Source organism: Gigantopelta aegis, chromosome 8 (assembly GCF_016097555.1).
Source record: "Gigantopelta aegis isolate Gae_Host chromosome 8, Gae_host_genome, whole genome shotgun sequence".
Taxonomy (NCBI): Eukaryota; Metazoa; Mollusca; class Gastropoda; order Neomphalida; family Peltospiridae; genus Gigantopelta; species Gigantopelta aegis.
Genome location: NC_054706.1, coordinates 79,144,518 through 79,169,360, shown reverse-complemented (window position 1 = coordinate 79,169,360; position 24,843 = coordinate 79,144,518). Strand labels below are relative to the sequence as shown.

At 38.2% G+C, this 24,843-nt stretch overlaps 1 protein-coding gene across 6 annotated transcripts in view; it reads left to right on the top strand.

Annotated features, from left to right (window-relative positions):
* Nucleotides 1-24,843, top strand: part of LOC121379210 (tuberin-like) — a 74,170-nt gene that overhangs the window by 36,874 nt on the left and 12,453 nt on the right. For 5 of the 6 annotated variants that reach the window (XM_041507710.1, XM_041507709.1, XM_041507714.1 and 2 more), the window contains 19 exons: nucleotides 1,444-1,599; nucleotides 1,799-1,933; nucleotides 3,595-3,717; nucleotides 5,105-5,217; nucleotides 5,628-5,754; nucleotides 7,440-7,565; nucleotides 8,425-8,565; nucleotides 8,916-9,105; nucleotides 9,704-9,797; nucleotides 10,224-10,326; nucleotides 10,574-10,689; nucleotides 12,223-12,375; nucleotides 13,995-14,410; nucleotides 17,800-18,105; nucleotides 18,994-19,034; nucleotides 19,852-20,790; nucleotides 21,415-21,501; nucleotides 23,340-23,523; nucleotides 23,980-24,119. In XM_041507710.1, the coding sequence (XP_041363644.1) occupies nucleotides 1,444-1,599; nucleotides 1,799-1,933; nucleotides 3,595-3,717; nucleotides 5,105-5,217; nucleotides 5,628-5,754; nucleotides 7,440-7,565; nucleotides 8,425-8,565; nucleotides 8,916-9,105; nucleotides 9,704-9,797; nucleotides 10,224-10,326; nucleotides 10,574-10,689; nucleotides 12,223-12,375; nucleotides 13,995-14,410; nucleotides 17,800-18,105; nucleotides 18,994-19,034; nucleotides 19,852-20,790; nucleotides 21,415-21,501; nucleotides 23,340-23,523; nucleotides 23,980-24,119 (3,690 nt within the window). Of the gene's footprint in view, nucleotides 1-1,443; nucleotides 1,600-1,798; nucleotides 1,934-3,594; nucleotides 3,718-5,104; nucleotides 5,218-5,627; nucleotides 5,755-7,439; nucleotides 7,566-8,424; nucleotides 8,566-8,915; nucleotides 9,106-9,703; nucleotides 9,798-10,223; nucleotides 10,327-10,573; nucleotides 10,690-12,222; nucleotides 12,376-13,994; nucleotides 14,411-17,799; nucleotides 18,106-18,993; nucleotides 19,035-19,851; nucleotides 20,791-21,414; nucleotides 21,502-22,147; nucleotides 22,724-23,339; nucleotides 23,524-23,979; nucleotides 24,120-24,843 lie in introns of those variants that run through there. The other variant, XM_041507715.1, reaches the window with a different exon arrangement.

Sequence of the window (24,843 nt, the reverse complement as noted above, 5' to 3'; positions counted from 1 at the left end):
CATCATATGTAATATATCAATTCTCAGACTTGGGATTGGTTGTTCCAAAGTCATGACCCATGTAAGGGATGACCCATTGTAGATCAATATCTTCTTCATCATATGTAATATATCAATTCTCAGACTTGGGATTGGTTGTTCCAAAGTCATGACCCATGTAATGGATGACCCATTGTAGATCAATATCTTCTTCATCATATGTAATATATCAATTCTCAGACTTGTCATTGGTTGTTCCAAAGTCATGACCCATGTAAGGGATGACCCATTGTAGATCAATATCTTCTTCATCATATGTAATATATCAATTCTCAGACTTGGGATTGGTTGTTCCAAAGTCATGACCCATATAAGGGATGACCCATTGTAGATCAATATCTTCTTCATCATATGTAATATATCAATTCTCAGACTTGGGATTGGTTGTTCCAAAGTCATGACCCATGTAAGGGATGACCCATTGTAGATCAATATCTTCTTCATCGTATGTAATATATCAATTCTCAGACTTGGGATTGGTTGTTCCAAAGTCATGACCCATGTAAGGGATGACCCATTGTAGATCAATATCTTCTTCATCATATGTAATATATCAATTCTCAGATTTGGGATTGGTTGTTCCAAAGTCATGACCCATGTAAGGGATGACCCATTGTAGATCAATATCTTCTTCATCATATGTAATATATCAATTCTCAGACTTGGGATTGGTTGTTCCAAAGTTATGACCCATGTAAGGGATGACCCACTGTAGATCAATATCTTCTTCATCATATGTAATATATCAATTCTCAGACTTGGGATTGGTTGTTCCAAAGTCATGACCCATGTAAGGGATGACCCATTGTAGATCAATATCTTCTTCATCATATGTAATATATCAATTCTCAGACTTGGGATTGGTTGTTCCAAAGTCATGACCCATGTAAGGGATGACCCATTGTAGATCAATATCTTCTTCATCATATGTAATATAGCAATTCTCAGACTTGTGATTGGTTGTTCCAGTCATGACCCATGTAAGGGATGACCCATTGTAGATCAATATCTTCTTCATCATATGTAATATATCAATTCTCAGACTTGGGATTGGTTGTTCCAAAGTCATGACCCATGTCCCAAGTAACCATAAATGGATGATCATATTTGTGTGCATTATTTATATCTATGACATCATACTTTCAACCTAATGCTGAGGCTTTTTGTTTAGTGTTTCTCCGTTAAACTATATTAAAAATGACCTTTGAAGAAACTTCCACCAGTTGTGTAAGAAATAGAATAATGCAACTCATGGTTTGCAACAGTATTTAACTCGCTTCTGCTTGTTAGATAGTTTTGGCAAAGCACTCGTAAGGTAAGCTGTATTCAACAGGTACTCGTGTATTAGTTTCTATATTCACATACAGTTCTGCCTCAGTGATATTAGTTTACTTTCTCTTACAGTCCGATTTAATGGAGAAAGTTGTTATTCCACAACTGGGACACATTGAAAATGATCCTGATCCAGAAGTACGACGTGTTGCCGTGGAGATGCTCCTAGTTTTGGCCAATGACTGTAACACTGCAGAATTCATGGACATCATTGTACTTGTTGAAAAGGTATGACAAATAACTTTCTTTTTTTATAATAGTGTTTTTCGTCAAATTACTGTTACTTTTTTCAAGTTTAATATCTAGTCATTTCGGCTTTAAAATGTGTTGAATACTGAAGGAAATACTATCAGTTCTAATGTGATTAATAGATGATGCTAACACCAGTTCAAACTGAATGAGATTTTGAATATTTCTGGTTTTTTAGTTACTACGGCGCCCGATGACTGGTGAAGCAGCAGCGGTTCATACTGCCGACGGAGCCGATGTGGTCTGCAGGACAGACGAGAGCCAGATCGTGGACATCAGAACGGCCGTTGTTAAACTGGTGGAAGTTTTTAAAGTAGGTCATTTCACAGTTTCAGAATGGCAGTTGTTAAACTGGTGGAAGTTTTTAAAATAGGTCGTTTCACAGAGTTTACCTGTTTACGTTAACATATTGATCATGGAATAATGAGCCAGGTAATATATCCAGTTTCCAGAAATAGAACATTTTAAAATAGATCGTTACACAGAGTTTACCTGTTATGTTAACATTTTGAACATTGAATAATGGGAGAGTTTGGTAAATCAGGCTGAGGAAAGATAATTCTGTATTGATGTTTCTTAACAAAGTAGAGTATATATTATTGTATATACAGTGTTAAAATGAAAATAGGAAAAAATTACATCAAGGTTACTACTCTAAAAGTCAAAAGGTGGAGATGTAATTAAAGTTCGAATCATGGGTGCATCAATCTTATGTAGGATGACTTGACACCTGTGGTGAATGCACTTGTTTTATTCACCTACCACTAGCAACAATATACTTTTGTAAATAAAACCACATTTTAAAAATTGTAAATATATATTTTTGTCTAGTTTAAATTGTATAAGACACTTGTATTATTAGGTCAAATGTTTTGGGGTTTTTTTTGGTGTAAACTGTACATAACATTTGTATTATTATCCACATAATGCAACATAACCAAGTTAATAATTATACGAAGCACACATGTAATAACAAGTGTAATGACGTAATTTTGGGAAGCGACATAATAACATGACTTGCTTCCCCAGTCCAGGTTCCGACTGTTGTATGTGAAATATGACATCATTTCGTCATCTCCTTGTAGTTGTGGTTGAAATATTTTGAGACGGTCCTTGTTATTCATAAAAAATAACAATAATAATATGGATAATAAAGAAATTATTACACTCGTGTGTGTGTCTTACTGACTTTATGAAACAGTGGCTCTCGCTTGGGCAATACAAAAATCCTGAAACTCATTTCATAAAATAACAATAATAATATGGATAATAAAGAAATTATTACACTCGTGTGTGTGTCTTACTGACTTTATGAAACAGTGGCTCTCGCTTGGGCAATACAAAAATCCTGAAACTCATTTCATAAAATAACAACAATAATATGGATAATAAAGAAATTATTACACTCGTGTGTGTGTCTTACTGACTTTATGAAACGGTGGCTCTCGCTTGGGCAATACAAAAATCCTGAAACTCATTTCATAAAATAACACTAATAATATGGATAATAAAGAAATTATTACACTCGTGTGTGTGTCTTACTGACTTTATGAAACAGTGGCTCTCGCTTGGGCAATACAAAAATCCTGAAACTCATTTCATAAAATAACACTAATAATATGGATAATAAAGAAATTATTACACTCGTGTGTGTGTCTTACTGACTTTATGAAACAGTGGCTCTCGCTTGGGCAATACAAAAATCCTGAAACTCATTTCATAAAATAACAATAATAATATGGATAATAAAGAAATTATTACACTCGTGTGTGTGTCTTACTGACTTTATGAAACAGTGGCTCTCGCTTGGGCAATACAAAAATCCTGGAACTCATTTCATAAAATCCGTACGACACACGCTCGTATAATAATCTCTGTTTATTACATACTTGGATGAGGGTTTTTTAACGTTTTTCTAGGGTAGTTGCAAATAACACTTGAATTATTACCTAGAATGTTGTTGTTTTGTTGTAGTGCAAGTTGTACCAGGTTCCGTCCAGTCACTGTCTGAAGGTGTACGAGTTGCTCATTGATCACATGGTCACACACTATTCCCAGAAGTACGTCAGCCACTCCGCCTGTACTGTGCGCAAAGCTGTGAGTAGTCCAACGAAGAAAACGCTTTATTGTATGATGCACTCAGCACATTTCAAACCATAGGAGTCCTTAGTGCTGAAACTAATATTGTGGAATTACTTTAGTTTCTTTCAAACCATAGGAGTCCTTAGTGCTGAAACTAATATTGTGGAATTACTTTAGTTTCTCTCAACCTTTTCATATGAGATTGAAATAACATGTTCACACAAAGCAAAGATAACTTCATTAATTGGGTGAGAGATCAGTTCTCAGATGCAACATTTAATTAAAGTCAATAATTATCAACTGACAGTCATAAGGTTTTTCCAAAACTGTGTTTAACTACAATCTGTAACAGTAATTAAATACTTGTTTCTAGTTTGAAAGTCGGACATTGTCATAAATAACTGATGAAGTTTTACTCACGCTGTCTATACATTAAATGGGAATCTGGATACATAGAGGTTATTACCAGTAATTTTCGGTATCGTAAGTGTTATATATTAGGAATAAAAATTGCATTATTTTTATTCATAATATATGATATAGACAATACTGAAACACACGAGGGTAATAATCTTTTTATCATATAATCATAATTTTTGTAAACTGTATATGCAAGTTTAATTCCAGTCAGCCATTACCCGATATTTGAATAACGTAAGAATATGTGTGTGAGTGTGATGTGGGCAATTTTTGGCATGCTTCCATCAGAGAGCTGTTCAAGCACACCTGTCTTGGGCACAGCCTCTGACTTTGCCAGAGAGTCCTGTCCATGACAGGGAGTTTTTTTGTTTTTTAGCTAATGTTTTCAATTTTGTTGAGTATTGGCTAATTGATAGATAACAAAATGTATACACGTTATATGTATATTGACATATATAATAAAATAACAAAAGTTAAAAGAAAACAAAACAAAAAGAAAAAAGGAAAAAAGACCAAAGACCAAACAAACAATAGTTGTTAATGACTTAAGCCGAAAAGGTTAAAGGTAAGTAAGAATATGTAACGCAGTGTCTTTTTAAATGGAAATGATGTCAGACTTGAATGACATTATTTTGGATATCCTTGCATAAAAATAAACTAGTACTTAACTTTTTTTTGTTTCTGAATGCTGGACAGCTTTCAGTGTAAAGTTGCTACTGACTTGTTTTTGTTTGACTATGAATGCATATGTTAGTTATGGAATGTCACTGTAGTACGTTTGTGTAAATGTCAGTAAACGTAGTGCCATGACCTTGATTAATTTACATCTAATTTGCAAAGTTATCAAATTCTGAATGTATGTTATCTGAAAACTATCACATACTTTGGTTACACTGGATATGCTAGCTAATACATGATAATAATTTTTATTTACATGGCATTTTAATGTTTTGTTTAGAATGATGAGTCTTTTTTATTACAGGTGATTGAAGCTTTGCTGCAGCTGAGATCAGACAGTCTACACAGGCTGGGACTGATTGACCGTGGGTCGGATGCTCATTTTGCATACACTCGCTACATTGTGTGCAAAGAAAGGTATGCTGTGTGGATGCTTATCAAATTTCATTTATTTTCACTGGTAAACTTGATTGTTTAAACATTTGTTTGCTATATGTGAATTAAGTTGAATTTGGCAAATATGTTTCATAGGAAATACAAAGAAAAAGAAGAGAAGCTGATGTGACTACCAAATTATTTTGTACTTGATAAATGTGAAAAATTTGTGCTAATGACAGACATGTCCAAATCCATCCATCCATCCATCCATCCATCCATCCATCCATCCATCCATCCATCCATCCATCCATCCATCCATCCATCCATCCCATCCATCCATCCATCCATCCTTCATTGACTGAATCTGTTTATGCACTCATCTTATCTTATACTAGTTGATGACTTACTTGACATCACTTCATCATTTGAGCAATCTTTATATTTTGTAGTGAGGAGAAAGACGATGAAGTTCCCGCTAGTCCAACAACTAGTTCCACTTCCTGTCCGTGGTATCAAGCGCCCTCTGTCATTAGCTACAACGAGGCCTTCAAATTGTTTATCATGTGTCTGGAGCATGTACGTTCATCTATATATAGAGAAACCGGTCTAAACAGGACACTGAAAAAATGGAATCCTGTCAAAACCCGACAAATTTCATGGTCCAGAATTTAATAAATTCTAAAATGCAACCCTCTAAACACCGACTCCTATCTATATCGGAAAAGTATTAGGTCCCCAGCAGCATGACAGGGTTAAACCGATTCACTGTATGTTGAGAGTAGCCTATGTGACAGCATATACTATCTCTCTTTCTCTCTCTCTCTCTCTCTCTCTCTCTCTCTCTCTCTCTCTCTCTGTCTCGGTCTTTGTCTCGTCTCTCTCTCTCTCTCTCTCTCTCTCTCTCTCTCTCTCTCTCTCTCTCTCTCTCTCTCTCTCTCTCTCTCTCTCTATTACTCTCTCTGTCTCTGTCTCTCGGTCTCGGTCTTTGTCTCCGTCTCTGTCTCTCTCTCTCTCTCTCTCTCTGTCTCTATGTTTGTCTGTCTCTCTCTCTCTGTGTGTGTGTGTGTCTGTATATATATATATATATGTATGTATGTATGTATGTATGTATAATATATTAATTTATCATATAATATCTTACATTTTCAGTGCAATCAAAGTATGTGATATTTTTAGATCACATACTTTAAGAATTTGATAACTTTGCAAATTAGATGTAAATTAATCGAGGTCACGGCACTAGTTTATTGACATTTAAGCAAACGTACTTGGGTGACACTCCATGATTGACATATGCATTCATAGTCATCAAATAAAAACATTTCAATGGCAATTTGACACTGAAAGCTGTCCAGCGTTCAGAAAACAAAAAACGTTAGGCATAACTTTATTTTGATGTAAGGACATCCAAAATGCTGTCATTCGAGTTTGACGTCATTTCCATTCAAAAATACACCGCACCACATATTCTTATGTCATTTAAATATCCAGTAATGGCGAACTGGAATTAAAGTTGTGTGTACAGTTTACAAAAACACATATTAATTAAGCTTGAGCTTATATGATAAAGAGATTATTACCCTTGTGTATTTCGGTATCGTCAATATCATATATTAGGAATAAAAATAATGTATTATGCTCGCCAGAGGCTCGCATAATACAATTTTTATTCCTAATATATAATATTGACAATACCGAAAAACACTCTGGTAATAACCTCTATGTATATATGTATTGATGTATGAATATCTATATATTGCATGTATGTCGAGGTTGACTGTTACATACATAGATATTAACGCACTGGCGCAGGGGATAATTAAATCCTTTCTGGCCTCACAAATTGTCCCATGCCGTTGCTGGGACTCGAACCTGTGGCACCAATTCGCCCGCAAATTGCAAGACTAACCACGATGTGCTCTGAGCTATCGAAGCTTCCATGAAAAAGAAAGTTCTTTAACTCAACCATATGCATGGGGCCTACAATCTACGCGGTCGATCCAGCTTACATGCATGAAACAGTGGGCAGACCTGGCACTGGCTAGTATGTATTGATGTATGAATGAATGTATGTATGTATGTATGTATGTATGTATGTATGTATGTATATCTTCTACTTGTCTCTTTCTCTTCCCTTTGCCCTGTCTCTTTATAACATTAAAAACCATATGACTTTAAAGTATTGTTTGTTACAAGATGAATAGATTTAATCTTTATACCTGTAACGGTTATACTTGGTTTTATATTTGATTATGTTTTAGGAATTTGACTGGGATGTGTTGAAATGTGTTCTGGAGAAACTGCCTTTAGTCCTGCAGAACAAAACACTCATCCTCTCTGCCGAACACTGCCTGGTGGACATTCTTTGCCACAGATTGTGCTCAATGGTAAAAACAAGTTTTTCTTTTCAACATTACCTGTCCTCAACACCTCCCCCCCCCCCACCCCACCCACCCACCATGCAAGTGGTCTGGTCCACTTGTTGGGGGGGGGGGGAGGTGCACTTGTTAAGGACAGGTAATGTATCTATAAAAGAGAAAACACTCCAAGTTTTCTCCAGTCTATTAATGTCAATGACAGACAATTTCAACACCATTGTTTATTTGTATGCAATAAATCTATCTTACTGTAAGTTCACTTCGTATTCATAATTCATAAAATAGTACAATTTAAAAAAATGACAGTATTTTCTTCCATCATAGCAATTATATCTTGATTACGTGCCATTCTAATAGCTTTTGAAGGGAAATGTAATATAAGCATTTATTTGTAAGCATGTTATATTGTTTATTGAAAATATATTTTTTAATCCAAGATGTATTTTATAGTTTGAGATGTATAATTGTGTCATTCAAGTCATTTTATAACTCAATATGTATTTTATAATGTAAGATATGTGTTATAATCTAATATAATAGTATAGTCTGTTAATATAAATTATATTTTTGATTCTAAGCTATATTTTGTAACATAAGATTTTATGTTTTGTCTATTTCTCGTTCCATCCAGTGCACCATGACTGGTATATCAAAGGTGGTGGTATGTGCTATCCTGTCTGTGGGGAAAATGCATATAAAAGATCCTTTTCGGCATTAGACAAAATTTAGCGGGTTTCCTCTGATGATTATATGTCAAAATTACGAAATGTATGACATCCAATAGCCAATGATTAATGAATCAATTTGCTCTAGTGGTGTTGTTAAACAAACCAAACCATTATGTTTTGTAATCTGTTTTGTACTGCAGGTAAACGACAGGTGTCTCGGATTTCCAGAGAAGCTGCAGAGTTTACCACCAAAGTTCACCCGCTCGGACTTCCACACCTATATATTTCCTGTATTGGCTGCCATGGTAACCTACCATGATTACCTTGACAGAAACAGACAGGTCGGTATCATATATTTTATATTAATAAATCAACAAAAGTGTCAACTTATGTTTTGGTTTGCCAATAATTTAAAACATTTTTTTCTGGCGACATCTAATAGGTCTTTCAGTTTATTCTTTTTTAAAACTTGTCGTTATCATTTTAGTATACATTTGTTTTGTTTTAAATTTTTTTTAGTAATAATAAAATTAATTTGGAAGATTCTTTTATGAGTTGGCAGTGTTATATCAAACATTTGTGTTTTCACATTGACCTCACATAGCATAGAAAATGTTTGAAATTATTTTAATATCTGTTTCATATATTTTAATTTCCATGGATGTAGTTTATTTATATAATTTAATTTCAGCGTGAATTGATCAAGTGTTTGGAGTTTGGCCTCGTGTCAAAGTGTGCGAAGGTGTGCGTCAGTGCTCTGCGGATATCGTCACTCGAGATGCAGGACGTCATGATGAGACAGCTGCCGTCCGTCCTACTCTCCCTGTCGAAGATCTCCGCAACCATTTCCATGGCCATCCCCGTCCTCGCGTTTCTCTCAAGTGAGTCACAGTACGAGCTTTAGATATGAAAAACATTGCAACCACACGTTAAGATTTTAAAAATTCCATTCTTCATTTTCTTTCTTGATTTCATTCTTTTCTTTCTTTCTTTCTTTCTTCCATCCTTCCATCCTTTCTTTTCTTTATTTTTTCTTTTCTTTTCTTTCTTTATTTCCTTTTTTTCTTTGTTTTATGTCTGCTTTCTTGTTTAATGTATTAATATGTGTACATTATCTTATGGTAAAAAATATAAACTTTTACATGTAAAAGAATGTCTTTAGGTATATTTTATTAAACCAACATGATGAGATATTGTTATCAAATTTTGTTTCAGTTCAATTCTTACCTCAGCAATTTGTGCTTTAAGGTTTAACATATAACATCATAATTATTAAATATACACAGCTCTTTATAAATGTGATGTGTTTAAGGAATAATACTGTACATAAATTCAGCCAATTGTGTTTTATCAATGTTATTAACCCCCTCATAATGAAAATTGTTCATCTTGTGTGTTTGATATTCATGCATGTCCATGTTTTAATCAGGTGTTGTATGAGGTTCAGTCTGTATAGACTATTGTTGTGGGTTTTTTCAGGTATTGTGAGACTACAGAATCTGTATGTCAACTTTGTGGAAGATCAGTATATGAGTGTGTTCGCGATCGCTCTTCCGTACACAAACCCTTTTAAGTAAGTTACACTTCAGTATCTTTTCTTTGTCGTTTGGAACAGATTTTCAAATGTATTTTAAGCAAATTGATTTTCAAATGTCCAAATTCAGTCTTAAAATCTGTAAAAAATAATTTGCAACTCTTAATTTTAAAGCATAGCAGTTCTCATGAATTTAAATTATCCTAACTGACCTGTGAACAGAACAGTGGCTTGTGTTAAATATTGGGCCCTGGCAAATGTTGTTTTTCTTTCTGAGAGCAAGAGATTTAAATTTACTTTTACAAATTTAGTGAATGTTAGTGTTTCTTAGTTTGGTTATTATCACTGATATTTCTTCGTCCACTGTTGGGTTTTGAAATATGGTAAGGATGTAACCTATTTTTAAGTAATGGTTTGTTTTATATTTAAAATGCGCTGAATGTGTTTTATTTGCATGTATTTCAGATTCAGTCATTACACCGTCTCTCTCGCTCACCACGTCATAGCCATCTGGTTCATACGGTGTCGTCTGCCATTTAGGAAAGCTTTCGTTAAATTTATTCAGAAGGTAAAATTATTATGTTAAAAGATGTCTTTGTTTACTTATTGCTTACATTGTCATAACAACAAGTTAACTTTTTCGTGAAGTAAATAGTGTATAAAATTATATTTATTGGTGATAACAATATTTTATGGTATAATTAAGATTATATGTATTGGTTATATTTTATTTTTAATTTACTTAAAATTTTGATCTATTGTTAATTCATTTTATAAACATTTGCAGATGTTTTATTTATCACATTTATTTGCAGAGTTTGAAAGCTAATGTGCTTCAGCAGTTTGAAGAGAATTCCATGCTACATTTACAAAATCAGGACTCGAGAGATCGAAGTCGATCTGGTTCGTACACTGAGGGAGCTCAAAGCAGGTGAGTCAGGACTTCTAGATCATGGTAGCCCACTCTCATGGCTAGTGATATTCAATGTTGGGCTGAGAAATAACTGTCACCGTGCCCAGCGGCTAGTGATTTATTTTGGGTCAAATACTGCATTTAAGTCGATCTGGTTCGTACACTGAGGGACCTCAAAGCAGGTAAGTGGTCTTTCATCACACGTTAGACCAGAGAGGTCAAGTCGGTCTGGTTTGTACACAGGCAGCTCAAAGCAGGTCAGTGATCTTTCATCACACGTTAGACCAGAGAGGTCAAGTCGGTCTGGTTTGTACACAGGCAGCTCAAAGCAGGTCAGTGATCTTTCATCACACGTTAGACCAGAGAGGTCAAGTCGGTCTGGTTTGTACACAGGCAGCTCAAAGCAGGTCAGTGATCTTTCATCACACGTTAGGCCAGAGAGGTCAAGTCGGTCTGGTTCGTACACAGGGAGCTCAAAGCAGGTCAGTGGTCTTTCATCACATGTTAGGCCAGAGAGGTCAAGTCGGTCTGGTTCGTACACTGAGGGAGCTCAAAGCAGGTGAGTGGTCTTTCATCACAAGTTAGACCAGAGAGTTCATGTAGATCTGGTTCGTACACTGAGGGAGCTCAATGCAGGTGAGTGGTCTTTCATCACACGGCTAGTGATATTCAATGTTGGGCTGAGAAATAACTATCACCGTGCCCAACGGCTAGTGATTTTTTTTTGGTCAAATGCTGCATTTAAGTCTATCTGGTTCGTACACTGAGGGAGCTCAAAGCAGGTAAGTGGTCTTTCATCACACGTTAGACCAGAGAGGACAAGTCGGTCTAGTTCGTACACAAGGAGCTCAAAAGTCAGTGGTCTTTCATCACACGTTAGACCAGAGAGGACAAGTCGGTCTAGTTCGTACACAAGGAGCTCAAAAGTCAGTGGTCTTTCATAACATGTTAGACCAGAGAGGTCAAGTCGGTCTGGTTTGTACACAGGCAGCTCAAAGCAGATCAGTGGTCTTTCAGAGAGGTCAAGTCGGTCTGGTTAGTACACAGGGAGCTCAAAGCAGGTGAGTGGTCTTTCATCACACGTTAGACCAGAGAGGTCATGCTTACAATAATGGACTTCGCTGCAGTTAGCTCACATAGCCATCTATTTTTCTCAAACAGCCTCCTGCTTTCAACAATAGTGAAAACTCTATGTTTTTCTCTAGTCTGTTTGATAAAATAATTAACAATTCATGTCAGCTTAAGATAAAAAGTTGCAGCACCCCAGTTCTTTGTTTAATGGGCACAGCAGCAGTTGTGCCACTTACTGTATAGAAGTAGAGAGCACATTAACATACATTTAATAGGAATGATGCAAAGCTATTTAATTTAAAAATGTAAATAAAAATGCCTTCTTTTGCAATTTTTCTGAAACCATGTTTTTCCAAATTCCATGATTTTGGATATAGTCAGATAGTTGTCAGCTCTCCAAATAGTTAAAAATAGGATTTTCTTGATTTGGTTTGTTAGTATAAGTAGTTGTGTTTGAACATCACTGATTGTTGTTTGTAGATTCCGGAGATCGACGGGTGCCTCCATGCTGCAGCGTGACCGCCGTCCCGTCATGGATGAGAAGATGTCGCAGTTCCACAAGGAGCTCACCGAGACCTGCACGGACGTCATGGCCAGATACACGTTCGGCAACTTCGCGGCCATGCCTCACAGGTCAGTAAACATGTGTGTATACTTCAACCCAGCTAGATACACGTTCGGCAACTTCGCAGCCATGCCTCACAGGTCAGTAAACACATTCAGCAACTTTGCGGTCATGCCTCACAGGTCAGTAAACAGGTTGCGTGTATACTTTACAGACATGCCTCACAGGTCAATAAACATGTGTCTATACTTCACAGCCATGCTTCACAGGTCAGTAAACATCTGTATACTTCGCGGCCATGCCTCCCAGGTCAGTAAACAGGTTGCGTGTATACTTCGCAGCCATGCCTCACAGGTCAGTAAACATGTGTCTATACTTCGCGGCCATGCCTCACAGGTCGGTAAACATGTTGCATCTATACTTCGCGGCCATGCCTCACAGGTCAGTAAACATGTGTCTACTTCGCGGCCATGCCTCACAGGTCAGTAAACATGTGTCTATACTTCGCGGCCATGCCTCACAGGTCAGTAAACGTGTGTCTACTTCACGGCCATGCCTCACAGGTCAGTAAACGTGTGTCTACTTCGCGGCCATGCCTCACAGGTCAGTAAACGTGTGTCTATACTTCGCGGCCATGCCTCGCAGGTCAGTAAACATATTGTGTCTATACTTCGCAGCCATGCCCCACAGGTCAGTAAATATGTTGTGTGTATACTTCGCAGCCATGCCTCACAGGTCAGTAAACATATTGTGTGTATACTTCGAAGTCATGCCTCACAGGTCAGTAAATATGTTGTGTGTATACTTCGCAGCCATGCCCCACAGGTCAGTAAATATGTTGTGTGTATATTTCGTGGCCATGCCCCACAGGTCGGTAAACATATTGTGTGTATACTTCGCAGTCATGCCCCACAGGTCAGTAAATATCTTGTGTGTATATTTCGTGGCCATGCCCCACAGGTCAGTAAACATATTGTGTGTATACTTCGCGGCCATGCCCCACAGGTCAGTAAATATGTTGTGTGTATATTTCGAGGCCATGCCTCACAAGTCAGTAAATGTGTGTATACTTCGCAGCCATGCCCCACAGGTCAGTAAATATGTTGTGTGTATATTTCGTGGCCATGCCTCACAGGTCAGTAAATATGTTGTGTGTATATTTCGCGGCCATGCCTCACAGGTCAGTAAACATATTGTGTGTATATTTCGCGGCCATGCCTCACAGGTCAGTAAACATATTGTGTCTATACTTCGCGGCCATGCCTCACAGGTCAGTAAATATGTTGTGTGTATATTTCGTGGCCATGCCTCACAGGTCAGTAAATATGTTGTGTGTATATTTCGCGGCCATGCCTCACAGGTCAGTAAACATATTGTGTGTATACTTCGCAGTCATGCCTCACAGGTCAGTAAATATGTTGCGTCTATACTTCGCGGCCATGCCTCACAGGTCAGTAAATATGTTGTGTGTATATTTCGCGGCCATGCCTCACAGATCAGTAAACATATTGTGTGTATACTTCGCGGCCATGCCTTACAGACAGAGAGAGAGCGAGACAGAGGGAGAGGAGAGAAAGAGGGAAGGTGGGGGAGAGAGATGCAGGATGTAGAGCTTATTTGTAATTATAACTGAAAGAGTTGCAAACAATGTGTCTTATTACATTGTGATTTCAAACTGCATTTTCAGATCACACCTTGTCCAGTTCCTGCTGTCTGGGGGACAAAGCCAGACTTGGTTGCATGGAAACCGCATCATCACCATAACAACAAGTGGAGGTGGTACAAAGGTTGGCAACACAGGCCTTTGTGAGAAGTGTTTGGTTCTGTACCAGGAATCGTACGAGTCGAAACCTCCACCGCCGGCGCGACACGATCGACGCAGACACAAGTCCGCTGCCTGTGTCAGTATGAGTCACACACAGCTGTCTCCCTCGGTTGTCAGTAGCGACGAGAATTTTGGACGTCCCCGGTGGTCACGTGATGACATGAGTCTTCCGTCGGAGGATTTGTTTGGTCTGGGTCAGGATGAGGTCGGGGTTCAGACGGGGTCGTCGTTGTCTGGGTCGTGGCTAGAGAACGAATCTCTCGAGTCGTTACTGCTAGGTAAGAGAACACACTCAAGTTATGATCTGATTTGACAAAATACAACTTTACATCCTTACATCCTTACTGTTAGGTATAAGAATACGTTCTGTTTATTCTGAATCTGAAAGAGAACATGAGATAATTTTACAAAATACAACTTTACATCCTTACTGTTAGGTACGAAGACATGTTCTGTTTATATTGAATCTGAAAGAGAACATGAGATAATTTTACAAAATACCGCTTTACATCCTTACTGTTAGGTACGAAGACACGTTCTGTTTATACTGCATCTGAAAGAGAACATGAGATAATGTTACAAAATACCGCTTTACATCCTTACTGTTAGGTACGAAGACACGTTCTGTTTATACTGCATCTGAAAGAGAACATGAGATAATGTTACAAAATACCGCTTTACATCCTTACTGTTAGGTACGAAGACACGTTCTGTTTATACTGCATCTGAAAGAGAACATGATATAATGTTACAAAATACCGCTTTACATCCTTACTGTTAGGTTCGAAGACACGTTCTGTTTATACTGCATCTGAAAGAGAACATGAGATAATGTTACAAAATACCACTTTACATCCTTACTGTTAGGTACGAAGACACGTTCTGTTTATACTGCATCTGAAAGAGAACATGAGATAATGTTACAAAATACCACTTTACATCCTTACTGTTAGGTACGAAGACACGTTCTGTTTATACTGCATCTGAAAGAGAACATGAGATAATGTTACAAAATACCACTTTACATCCTTACTGTTAGGTACGAAGACACGTTCTGTTTATACTGCATCTGAAAGAGAACATGAGATAATGTTACAAAATACCACTTTACATCCTTACTGTTAGGTACGAAGACACGTTCTGTTTATACTGCATCTGAAAGAGAACATGAGATAATGTTACAAAATACCTCTTTACATCCTTACTGTTAGGTACGAAGACACGTTCTGTTTATACTGCATCTGAAAGAGAACATGAGATAATGTTACAAAATACCACTTTACATCCTTACTGTTAGGTACGAAGACACGTTCTGTTTATACTGCATCTGAAAGAGAACATGAGATAATGTTACAAAATACCGCTTTACATCCTTACTGTTAGGTACGAAGACACGTTCTGTTTATACTGCATCTGAAAGAGAACATGAGATAATGTTACAAAATACCACTTTACATCCTTACTGTTAGGTACGAAGACACGTTCTGTTTATACTGCATCTGAAAGAGAACATGAGATAATGTTACAAAATACCACTTTACATCCTTACTGTTAGGTACGAAGACACGTTCTGTTTATACTGCATCTGAAAGAGAACATGAGATAATGTTACAAAATACCGCTTTACATCCTTACTGTTAGGTACGAAGACACGTTCTGTTTATACTGCATCTGACAGTTGAGGGGTGAGACGTAGCCCAGTGATACAGCGTTCGCTTGATGCGTGTTCATTCTAGGATTGATCCCCGTCGGTGGACCCATTGGGCTATTTCTCGTTCCAGCCAGTGCTCCACAACTGGTGTAACAAAGGCTGTGGTATGTACTATCCTGTCTGTGGGATGGTGCATATAAAAGATCCCTTGCTGCTAATCGAAAAGAGTAGCCCATGAAGTGGCGACAGCGGGTTTCCTCTCTCAATATCTGTGTGGTCCTTAACCATATGTCTGACGCCATATAACCGTAAATAAAACAAATGTACGAGTGAGAGAATATGAATTAATTTTACAAAAATACACGTTTACATTTAAGGTCATCATTTTAAATCGTCTTTCTTATCAATATATGAAATTGATTATGGTAATTTTTCTAGTATGTTTTAATTACACACAAATGTACGAGTGAGAGAATATGAATTAATTTTACAAAAATACACGTTTACATTTAAGGTCATCATTTTAAATCGTCTTTCTTATCAATATATGAAATTGATTATGGTAATTTTTCTAGTATAGTGTTTTAATTACACACAAAACTAGACTCATGATATTTTGTGATATTGATCCTAAGTTCTGTTTATCTTACATCTAACGGTTATAATTATTAGCATTTGTTTTGCAAAATAATTTTGACAAAAAACATGCTAAATCTAATATTGATAAATGGAGGGATGACAAACCTGAATTGTAATAGTATTGTTCCTTTCCATACTATTTGGCTTCGAAAAATTATTCCTGTCCATACTACTTGTCTTCAAAAAACTGTTTCTGTCTGTAAATTTTGATGAAAAGTTTCCAGTTACCCCTACTGTTCCAATCTCCCTGTGTTTGTGTTGACATGTCATTAATCAGATGTTCCTCCTGTGTTTGTGTTGAGATGTCACTAATCAGACCCTGTGTTTGTGTTCCAGGTATAAAGAGTCACAGTCAGGACAAGTGTTCTGTACAGATCAGTGTAACTGCTGTGTTTGTGTTCCAGGTATAAAGAGCCAGAGTCAGGACAAGTGAGTGTTCCGTACGAACCAGTGCAACTGCTGTGTTTGTGTTCCAGGTATAAAGAGTCAGTCAGGACAAGTGTTCTGTATGAACCAGTGTAACTGCTGTGTTTGTGTTCCAGGTATAGTCAGAGTCAGGACAAGTGTTCTGTACGAACCAATGTAACTGCTGTGTTTGTGTTCCAGGTATAAAGCACCAGAGTCAGGACAAGCGAGTGTTCTGTACAAATCAGTGTAACTGCTGTGTTTGTGTTCCAGGTATAAAGAGTCAGAGTCAGGACAAGTGTTCTGTACAAATGAGTCTAACTGCTGTGTTTGTGTTCCAGGTATAAAGAGTCAGTCAGGACAAGTGTTCTGTATGAACCAGTGTAACTGCTGTGTTTGTGTTCCAGGTATAGTCAAGATTCAGGACAAGTGTTCTGTATGAACCAATGTAACTGCCCTGTTTGTGTTCCAGGTATAAAGAGCCAGAGTCAGGACAAGCGAGTGTTCTGTAGGAACCAGTGTAACTGCTGTGTTTGTGTTCCAGGTTTAAAGAGCCAGAGTCAGGACAAGCGAGTGTTCTGTAGGAACCAGTGTAACTGCTGTGTTTGTGTTCCAGGTATAAAGAGTCAGCGTCAGGACAAGCGAGTGTTCTGTACAAACCAGTGCAACTGCTGTGTTTGTGTTCCAGGTATAAAGAGCCAGAGTCAGGACAAGTGTTCTGTACGAACCAGTGTAACTGCTGTGTTTGTGTTCCAGGTATAAAGAGCCAAAGTCAGGACGAGCGAGTGTTCTGTACAAATCAGTGTAACTGCTGTGTTTGTGTTCCAGGTATACAGAGTCAGAGTCAGGACAAGCGAGTGTTCTGTACAAACCAATGTAACTGCTGTGTTTGTGTTCCAGGTATAAAGAGCCAAAGTCAGGACGAGCGAGTGTTCTGTACAAATCAGTGTAACTGCTGTGTTTGTGTTCCAGGTATAAAGAGTCAGAGTCAGGACAAGCGAGTGTTCTGTACGAACCAGTGTAACTGCTGGTGTACGAGCTGGGCAGAGATCCACATCCGCGGGCCGAGTGGAAACATCTCATGGATGATGCGTATCGAGAACGAGGTGGGACATTTCTCCAGCCAACACGATGTCACGCTGCCCGACCTCACGCTACTGTTTGCGCCTTTGCGGCAGAAACCTGTGGCCGATGTGGTTGACAGTTCGGCGAAGATCGACAGCGAGAGTCTGGGAGAGGCAGAGTACGAGTCGTTGTATTCCCAGCACTTCCCAGAAGGTTAGCAGTGTGATGTGACCGCTTTCTGTTTCAAATCCAGAATTGTTTTCCCATAATGATAATGATCTGGTTAGAAATTGATATGAGTGATCGTCTTTCACTTAGTTCTCTCCATGTTTTCTGTTTAATTCATTATTTGTTCAGGAAAATTGATATTAACATAGAGAATGGCTAGTTATTGATGTACGATATCAACTTTATCCTGTGAAGGTAAGAACAGGATAAAGCCGATATCTTGCATCGTTAACTAGTGATTATTTTTATCCTGCAATGCATCAAACATTAAAGGGAAAAACTATTATTTCTGTTATTTTACCTACCTAGTACAATGACCTAGAGGTAAGTGAACAATTTTGAAATCTATCTGCATGTTATGTCACACGAATGATGTTAAAAGTCATAATCTGCTAGTACGCGTTTATTTCTTTGCTTTAATCAGTCATCATAATTGGCCATTAGAAACAAAAGGTTGCAGGATACAAATTGTTAATGTGTAATGTTATATTAAAATTAATAATACTGATTATTACTTTCATCAGTAAAATAATTATGGCTGAGAATTGAATAATGCATGACTGATCACCTTCATTAGGCGTGACATGTATTGATGTCCAGTCACAAACCAGTGAAACAAGGGACCAAACTATTATTGCATTGATGTCCAGTCACGCATCAGTGAAACAAGGGACCAAACTATTATTGTGACTTCAACTTCTGACTACTGCTATCCAACTCGATAACTTGAGCCAACTTTGGCGGAAAAAGAACCAGTTCGATTAGTGCCTGGAAAATAGTCAGAGTAACTCTTTAGTTGATTTAGTTTCCATGAATAATATTCTGAATTAAAAAGAAGTCAGTACACTTACAACTAACATTGATTTCTTGTAGATACCGTAGAAGATCCATCTGTGCTATTAAAACAAGAGAAGGTAATTTGACTTGTTACATTGTTTTTGTTTTCTCTTCATCCATCCATTTATCCATCTGTCCATCTATCTGCCCATCTCTGGTATTTGATAACAATGAATCTAAAGGAGATTTCACACTTCCTGTCAACTTTAACAGCAGTTTTGCAGTTATTTGAGAAGAATAACAATTGAAAGCAACACAGAAATTTCCCGGGCATTGCCGATTGCCGTGGTTAATTTCCAGTGTTGCTTAGCAACAACACATTGTCCTTGCAAGTCTTTTTGCAGTGTGCTTCGAGCTCGCAAAGTCGCGAGAGTTAGTGGATTAAACCTCAGATCTCTAGGTAGGTAATTCACTTTGATTTAATGTAGTGATGTTCCAGTGATCGATTATAATCAAATATTGATTGGTTTGGTTCTACCAGTGTGATGATCGATTATAAAAATCCATAATTGATTGTGGGGGAAATTTTAATTGTAATTGTTCCTCCAGTTTACATGATGGAATTGAAGTAAATTTGGAGTTTGTTTTCATGTGTACATAAAGAAAGAAAAAATTATATTAAATAGTTATTAAAGGTAAAACTTGTGATTTATTTGGGTCTATCTCGGTGAAAACGACACTAGGTATATGATCATTATAATTTGAAACCTTCTTATGTTCATATAATTCTAACCGATTATGTCATTAGAAGTTAATTGCATGTCGACAGCCAATTATAATGAAATTCTAACCGATTATGTCATTGGAAGTTAATTGCATGTCGACAGCCAATTATAATGAAATTCTAACCGATTCCCAACACTAATTTGACTCTGTGTTCTGTTTGTGATTTAGCCTAGCCAGTTGCCAAAACCGGGACTGGAAGGTTCTGCCGTATTACCCGACTTGTCGCATCCTTGTCCAGTGACACTGAGGAAAAGTAATTCATCTCCATCGCTGCTGACATCCTGTTCAGACAGTCCGTCGCCCAAGGAGGTTTTGTCCGACGTGGCCGTCAGTCAGATGTCAAGCTCAGGCTCGTCTGTCCAGAAGAGTTGTGACAACGCAGACAGTGACACGACAGCCAGAGAAGTCCGCAGTGTGCTCACGAGGAAAAGAAGTAACAGCTTCCATGACCCGGAGAAAGATAAACTACCTCCAAAAATGGCTCCAGTAATAACGAAAGAAGAGATGCTTTCTTCTGTTGTCAGAATTGATGACAAAGGTAAAAAAGCACTCACTGATGGAAATATGGAGTGTGGTAACTCATCCAAAACGGATGTCGGCACAAGTGTGATAAAACAAATGGACTCTTCCACAGATAAAGACAACTGTAACAGATGTGAAGCCGAGTTGGAAAGGACACAAAAATCTGATAATTTTGGTGAAGTGTTTGAGACTGCAGAAGTAGTCTCCCCTTCAGCAGGAGTAGTCTCCCCTTCAGCAGGAGTAGTCTCCCATGCATTAGAAGTCGTCCCCGAAGCAACAGGGACAGAAAGTTTAAAGGTAGAGACGGAAACGGGATTCGAGGCAACTCCCGATAGTTCCGATGGGTCGTGGTTACAGGATGAAGTACCTGAGCTCCCAGCGGTCAAGAAGCGAGGTCACACGATATCGGTGATGTCACCGGCGCAGGTTGCCCAGCAACAGGCTGCTGATGCAAAGAACAAACGGAGCCTGGGTAAAGACCAGCAGGGAGGAATTAACCCGAGTTTTGTGTTCCTGCAGCTCTTCCACAGTCACTCGCACCTCCTGGGACATGACCAGCCACCCATGTTACTGCCACAGACAGAGGTATGTGCACTCACGCCTGCACACACACACAAACACACACATACGATCAGCAGCCCATGTTACTGCCACAGACAGGTATGCATGCTCAGACACAAACACACACACGACCAGCCGCCCATGTTACTGCCACAGATAGAGGTATGCATGCAGACACAAACACACACACATACAGACACACACGACCAGTCGCCCATGTTGCTGCCACAGACAGAGGTATGCATGCACACACACACACACATGACCAGCCGCCCATGTTACTGCCACAGACAGAGGTATGTGCACTCACACCTGCACACACGCACAAACACACACACACGATCAGCCGCCCATGTTACTGCCACAGACAGAGGTATGCATGCTCAGACAGATAGAGGTATGCATGCAGACACAAACACACACACATACAGACACACACGACCAGCCGCCCATGTTGCTGCCACAGACAGAGGTATGCATGCACACACACATGACCAGCCGCCCATGTTACTGCCACAGACAGAGGTATGCAGACACACGCACACACACGCACATAGATCAGACAGGCACACAGAATTGTAAACACATAAACACACCTACAGCTATTAGAATTTTTGTAGGACTTCCTTGACATCATTTGTTTTTCAGACAATCAACCGAGCTGTGAAGATGTTGGATCACATTCATCCCTACGAGACTCACAAGATCGGTGTCATCTATGTGGGACATGGACAGGTTGTTTTTACTCTTCTTAGTTAGCAAGTCTGTCTTAAGCCTAAAACAAATATATATATATATGTATTTCAGGTTTCCTAACCTATCCTAATTTTATGCAGTGACCCTGAAATTTGTTTAAGCCAAAGAATTACAAAAAAAAAAAAATAATAATTAATTTCAAAAAGAAAAAAATCATGATACCAGATTTTTTCCAGTTGACCAGCAAACTTTTAAAAATGATAAAGAATTTATTTTTTATTTCTAATATTTATTTATATGCAAACAATTAGACTCGTCGAAAAGACTTACGCATTATTATGTTGAGAACTATTGCATATGTAACAAATACAGAGTAAATTTGAAGAATATTCCAGTTAGTTTGTGGGGAAAATGTTTTAAGTTTGACACTTTTATTCATTGAAAGGTTAATCCTTACTATAATAAAATATCAAAGGCTGTTGTGTGTGCTCTCCTGTCTGGGAAATGGTGCATATAAAAGATCCCTTGCTACTAATGGAAACATGTAGTGGGTTTCCTCTCTAAGACTATATGTCTGAATTACCAAATGTTTGACATCCAATAGCCGCTAATTAATAAATTAGTGTGCTGTAGCAGTGTCATTTATGATCTTAAATCATTGCTGGTTTGTTTTCTCTGTTACCAGACGAGTGATGAGAAGGCCATGCTGTCCAACATGTACAGGTCAGAGCATTACGTCAGCTTCATCCAACGTCTCGGTGAACTCATCCATATGAATATAAAAATACATCAGTTTATGATTGTTAATTACTGTCTTGTTTTCTCTGTTACCAGACGAGTGATGAGAAGGCCATGCTGTCCAACATGTACAGGTCAGAGCATTACGTCAGCTTCATCCAGCGTCTCGGTGAACTCATCCATATGAATATAAAAATACATCAGTTTATGATTGTTAATTACTGTCTTGTTTTCTCTGTTACCAGACGAGTGATGAGAAGGCCATGCTGTCCAACATGTACAGGTCAGAGCGTTACGTCAGCTTCATCCAACGTCTCGGTGAACTCATCCATATGAATATAAAAATACATCAGTTTATGATTGTTAATTACTGTCTTGTTTTCTCTGTTACCAGACGAGTGATGAGAAGGCCATGCTGTCCAACATGTACAGGTCAGAGCGTTACGTCAGCTTCATCCAACGTCTCGGTGAACTCATCCATATGAATATAAAAATACATCAGTTTATGATTGTTAATTACTGTCTTGTTTTCTCTGTTACCAGACGAGTGATGAGAAGGCCATCCTGTCCAACATGTACAGGTCAGAGCATTACGTCAGCTTCATCCAACGTCTCGGTGAACTCATCCATATGAATATAAAAATACATCAGTTTATGATTGTTAATTACTGTCTTGTTTTCTCTGTTACCAGATGAGTGATGAGAAGGCCATCCTGTCCAACATGTACAGGTCAGAGCATTACGTCAGCTTCATCCAGCGTCTCGGTGAACTCATCCATATGAATATAAAAATACATCAGTTTATGATTGTTAATTACTGTCTTGTTTTCTCTGTTACCAGACGAGTGATGAGAAGGCCATCCTGTCCAACATGTACAGGTCAGAGCATTACGTCAGCTTCATCCAGCGTCTCGGTGAACTCATCCATATGAATATAAAAATACATCAGTTTATGATTGTTAATTACTGTCTTGTTTTCTCTGTTACCAGATGAGTGATGAGAAGGCCATCCTGTCCAACATGTACAGGTCAGAGCATTACGTCAGCTTCATCCAGCGTCTCGGTGAACTCATCCATATGAATATAAAAATACATCAGTTTATGATTGTTAATTACTGTCTTGTTTTCTCTGTTACCAGACGAGTGATGAGAAGGCCATCCTGTCTAACATGTATGGGTCAGAGCGTTACGTCAGCTTCATCCAACGTCTCGGTGACCTCATCAGTCTAAAGGACGTCAATCAGAACCGTGTGTTTCTCGGCGGACTCGAGCTCGGGGCTGACGGACAGTTCACATACAGCTGGCAAGACGAGTCGATGCAAGGTAAATTGAAAACCGCTGTCTCGCCTGCCTGCCGATCTTAATACACAGTATACAAACAAAGCCACTACAGTGAAACTCATCTCAACCAGCACCCCATTGGGCTATTTCTCATTCCAGCCAGTATATCAAAGGCCGTGGTATGTGCTATCCTGTCATTGGGATGGTGCATATAAAAGATCCCATGCTACTAATGGAAAAATATACCGGGTTTCCTCTCTAAGACTATGTCAACATGTACCAAGTGTTTGGCATCCATTAGCTGATGATTAAGCAGTCATTAATCTAGGTCATATAACTGGAGTTAACTTAATTTGAACGACAGGACAGGACACTTTTTCAACTAATCTGTGTAACAATGTATTACAAACATCATTAATCTAAGTCATATTTTAACTATATTTTGTGCGAGTCTTTTGTGATTTTTTTTTTAATAATATTTTATTTCTTGTGTTCTAGTTATATTTCATGTTGCGACTCTGATGCCGAATCGCGAGTCAGACCCCAACTGTAATGCGAAGAAGCTGCACATCGGCAACGACTTCGTCACTATTGTCTACAACGACAGCGGGGAGGACTATACTATTGGCACTATCAAGGTACATTCAAACGACTTTGTATATATATATATATATAAATTTAACTTTGATGAATGGTTTTACAAAGAGCACTCATCTTGTCAGGAGCAGTAATATTAAATAATATTAAATAATTCCAGACTTCAGTAGTTCTTCATCATTTTATTGATACAGCTCTGTTTCGTATGGTCAAATAATGACCACACTCTTCAGGCAATATTAACGAATACTGTTAAAAACGTTTGCGACTGATGACGTCACAACATCAGTTGATGTATGACGTAATTCTCGACAACTATGTCGCGTCACCAAGAAAGGTTTGAGAATTCAGGTCTTCAGCAGCGCCATAGAATGGTTCAAAAATATCCCAGAAAAACATAAACACGCATTTATCACCTTTGATGTGTGTAACTTCTACCCATCGATATCAGAAGATCTCCTAAGAAAAGCACTCGACTATGCATCAACATTCACTAATATTACACAACAGGACCAGGAAATTATTATCCACACAAAAAGATCACTCCTGTACCACAAAGACTCACCATGGATAAAGAAAGACACAAACAACATGTTTGATGTGACAATGGGTTTATATGACGGAGCGGAAACCTGTGAGCTAATAGGTACATACATGCTGTCGCTGATTGCAAATCAAAATTCAAAGATGAAATAGGACTATATCGCGATGACGGTATTGCAGTATGTAAAGCCACCCCAAAAGAAATTGAAAAAACAAAACAAG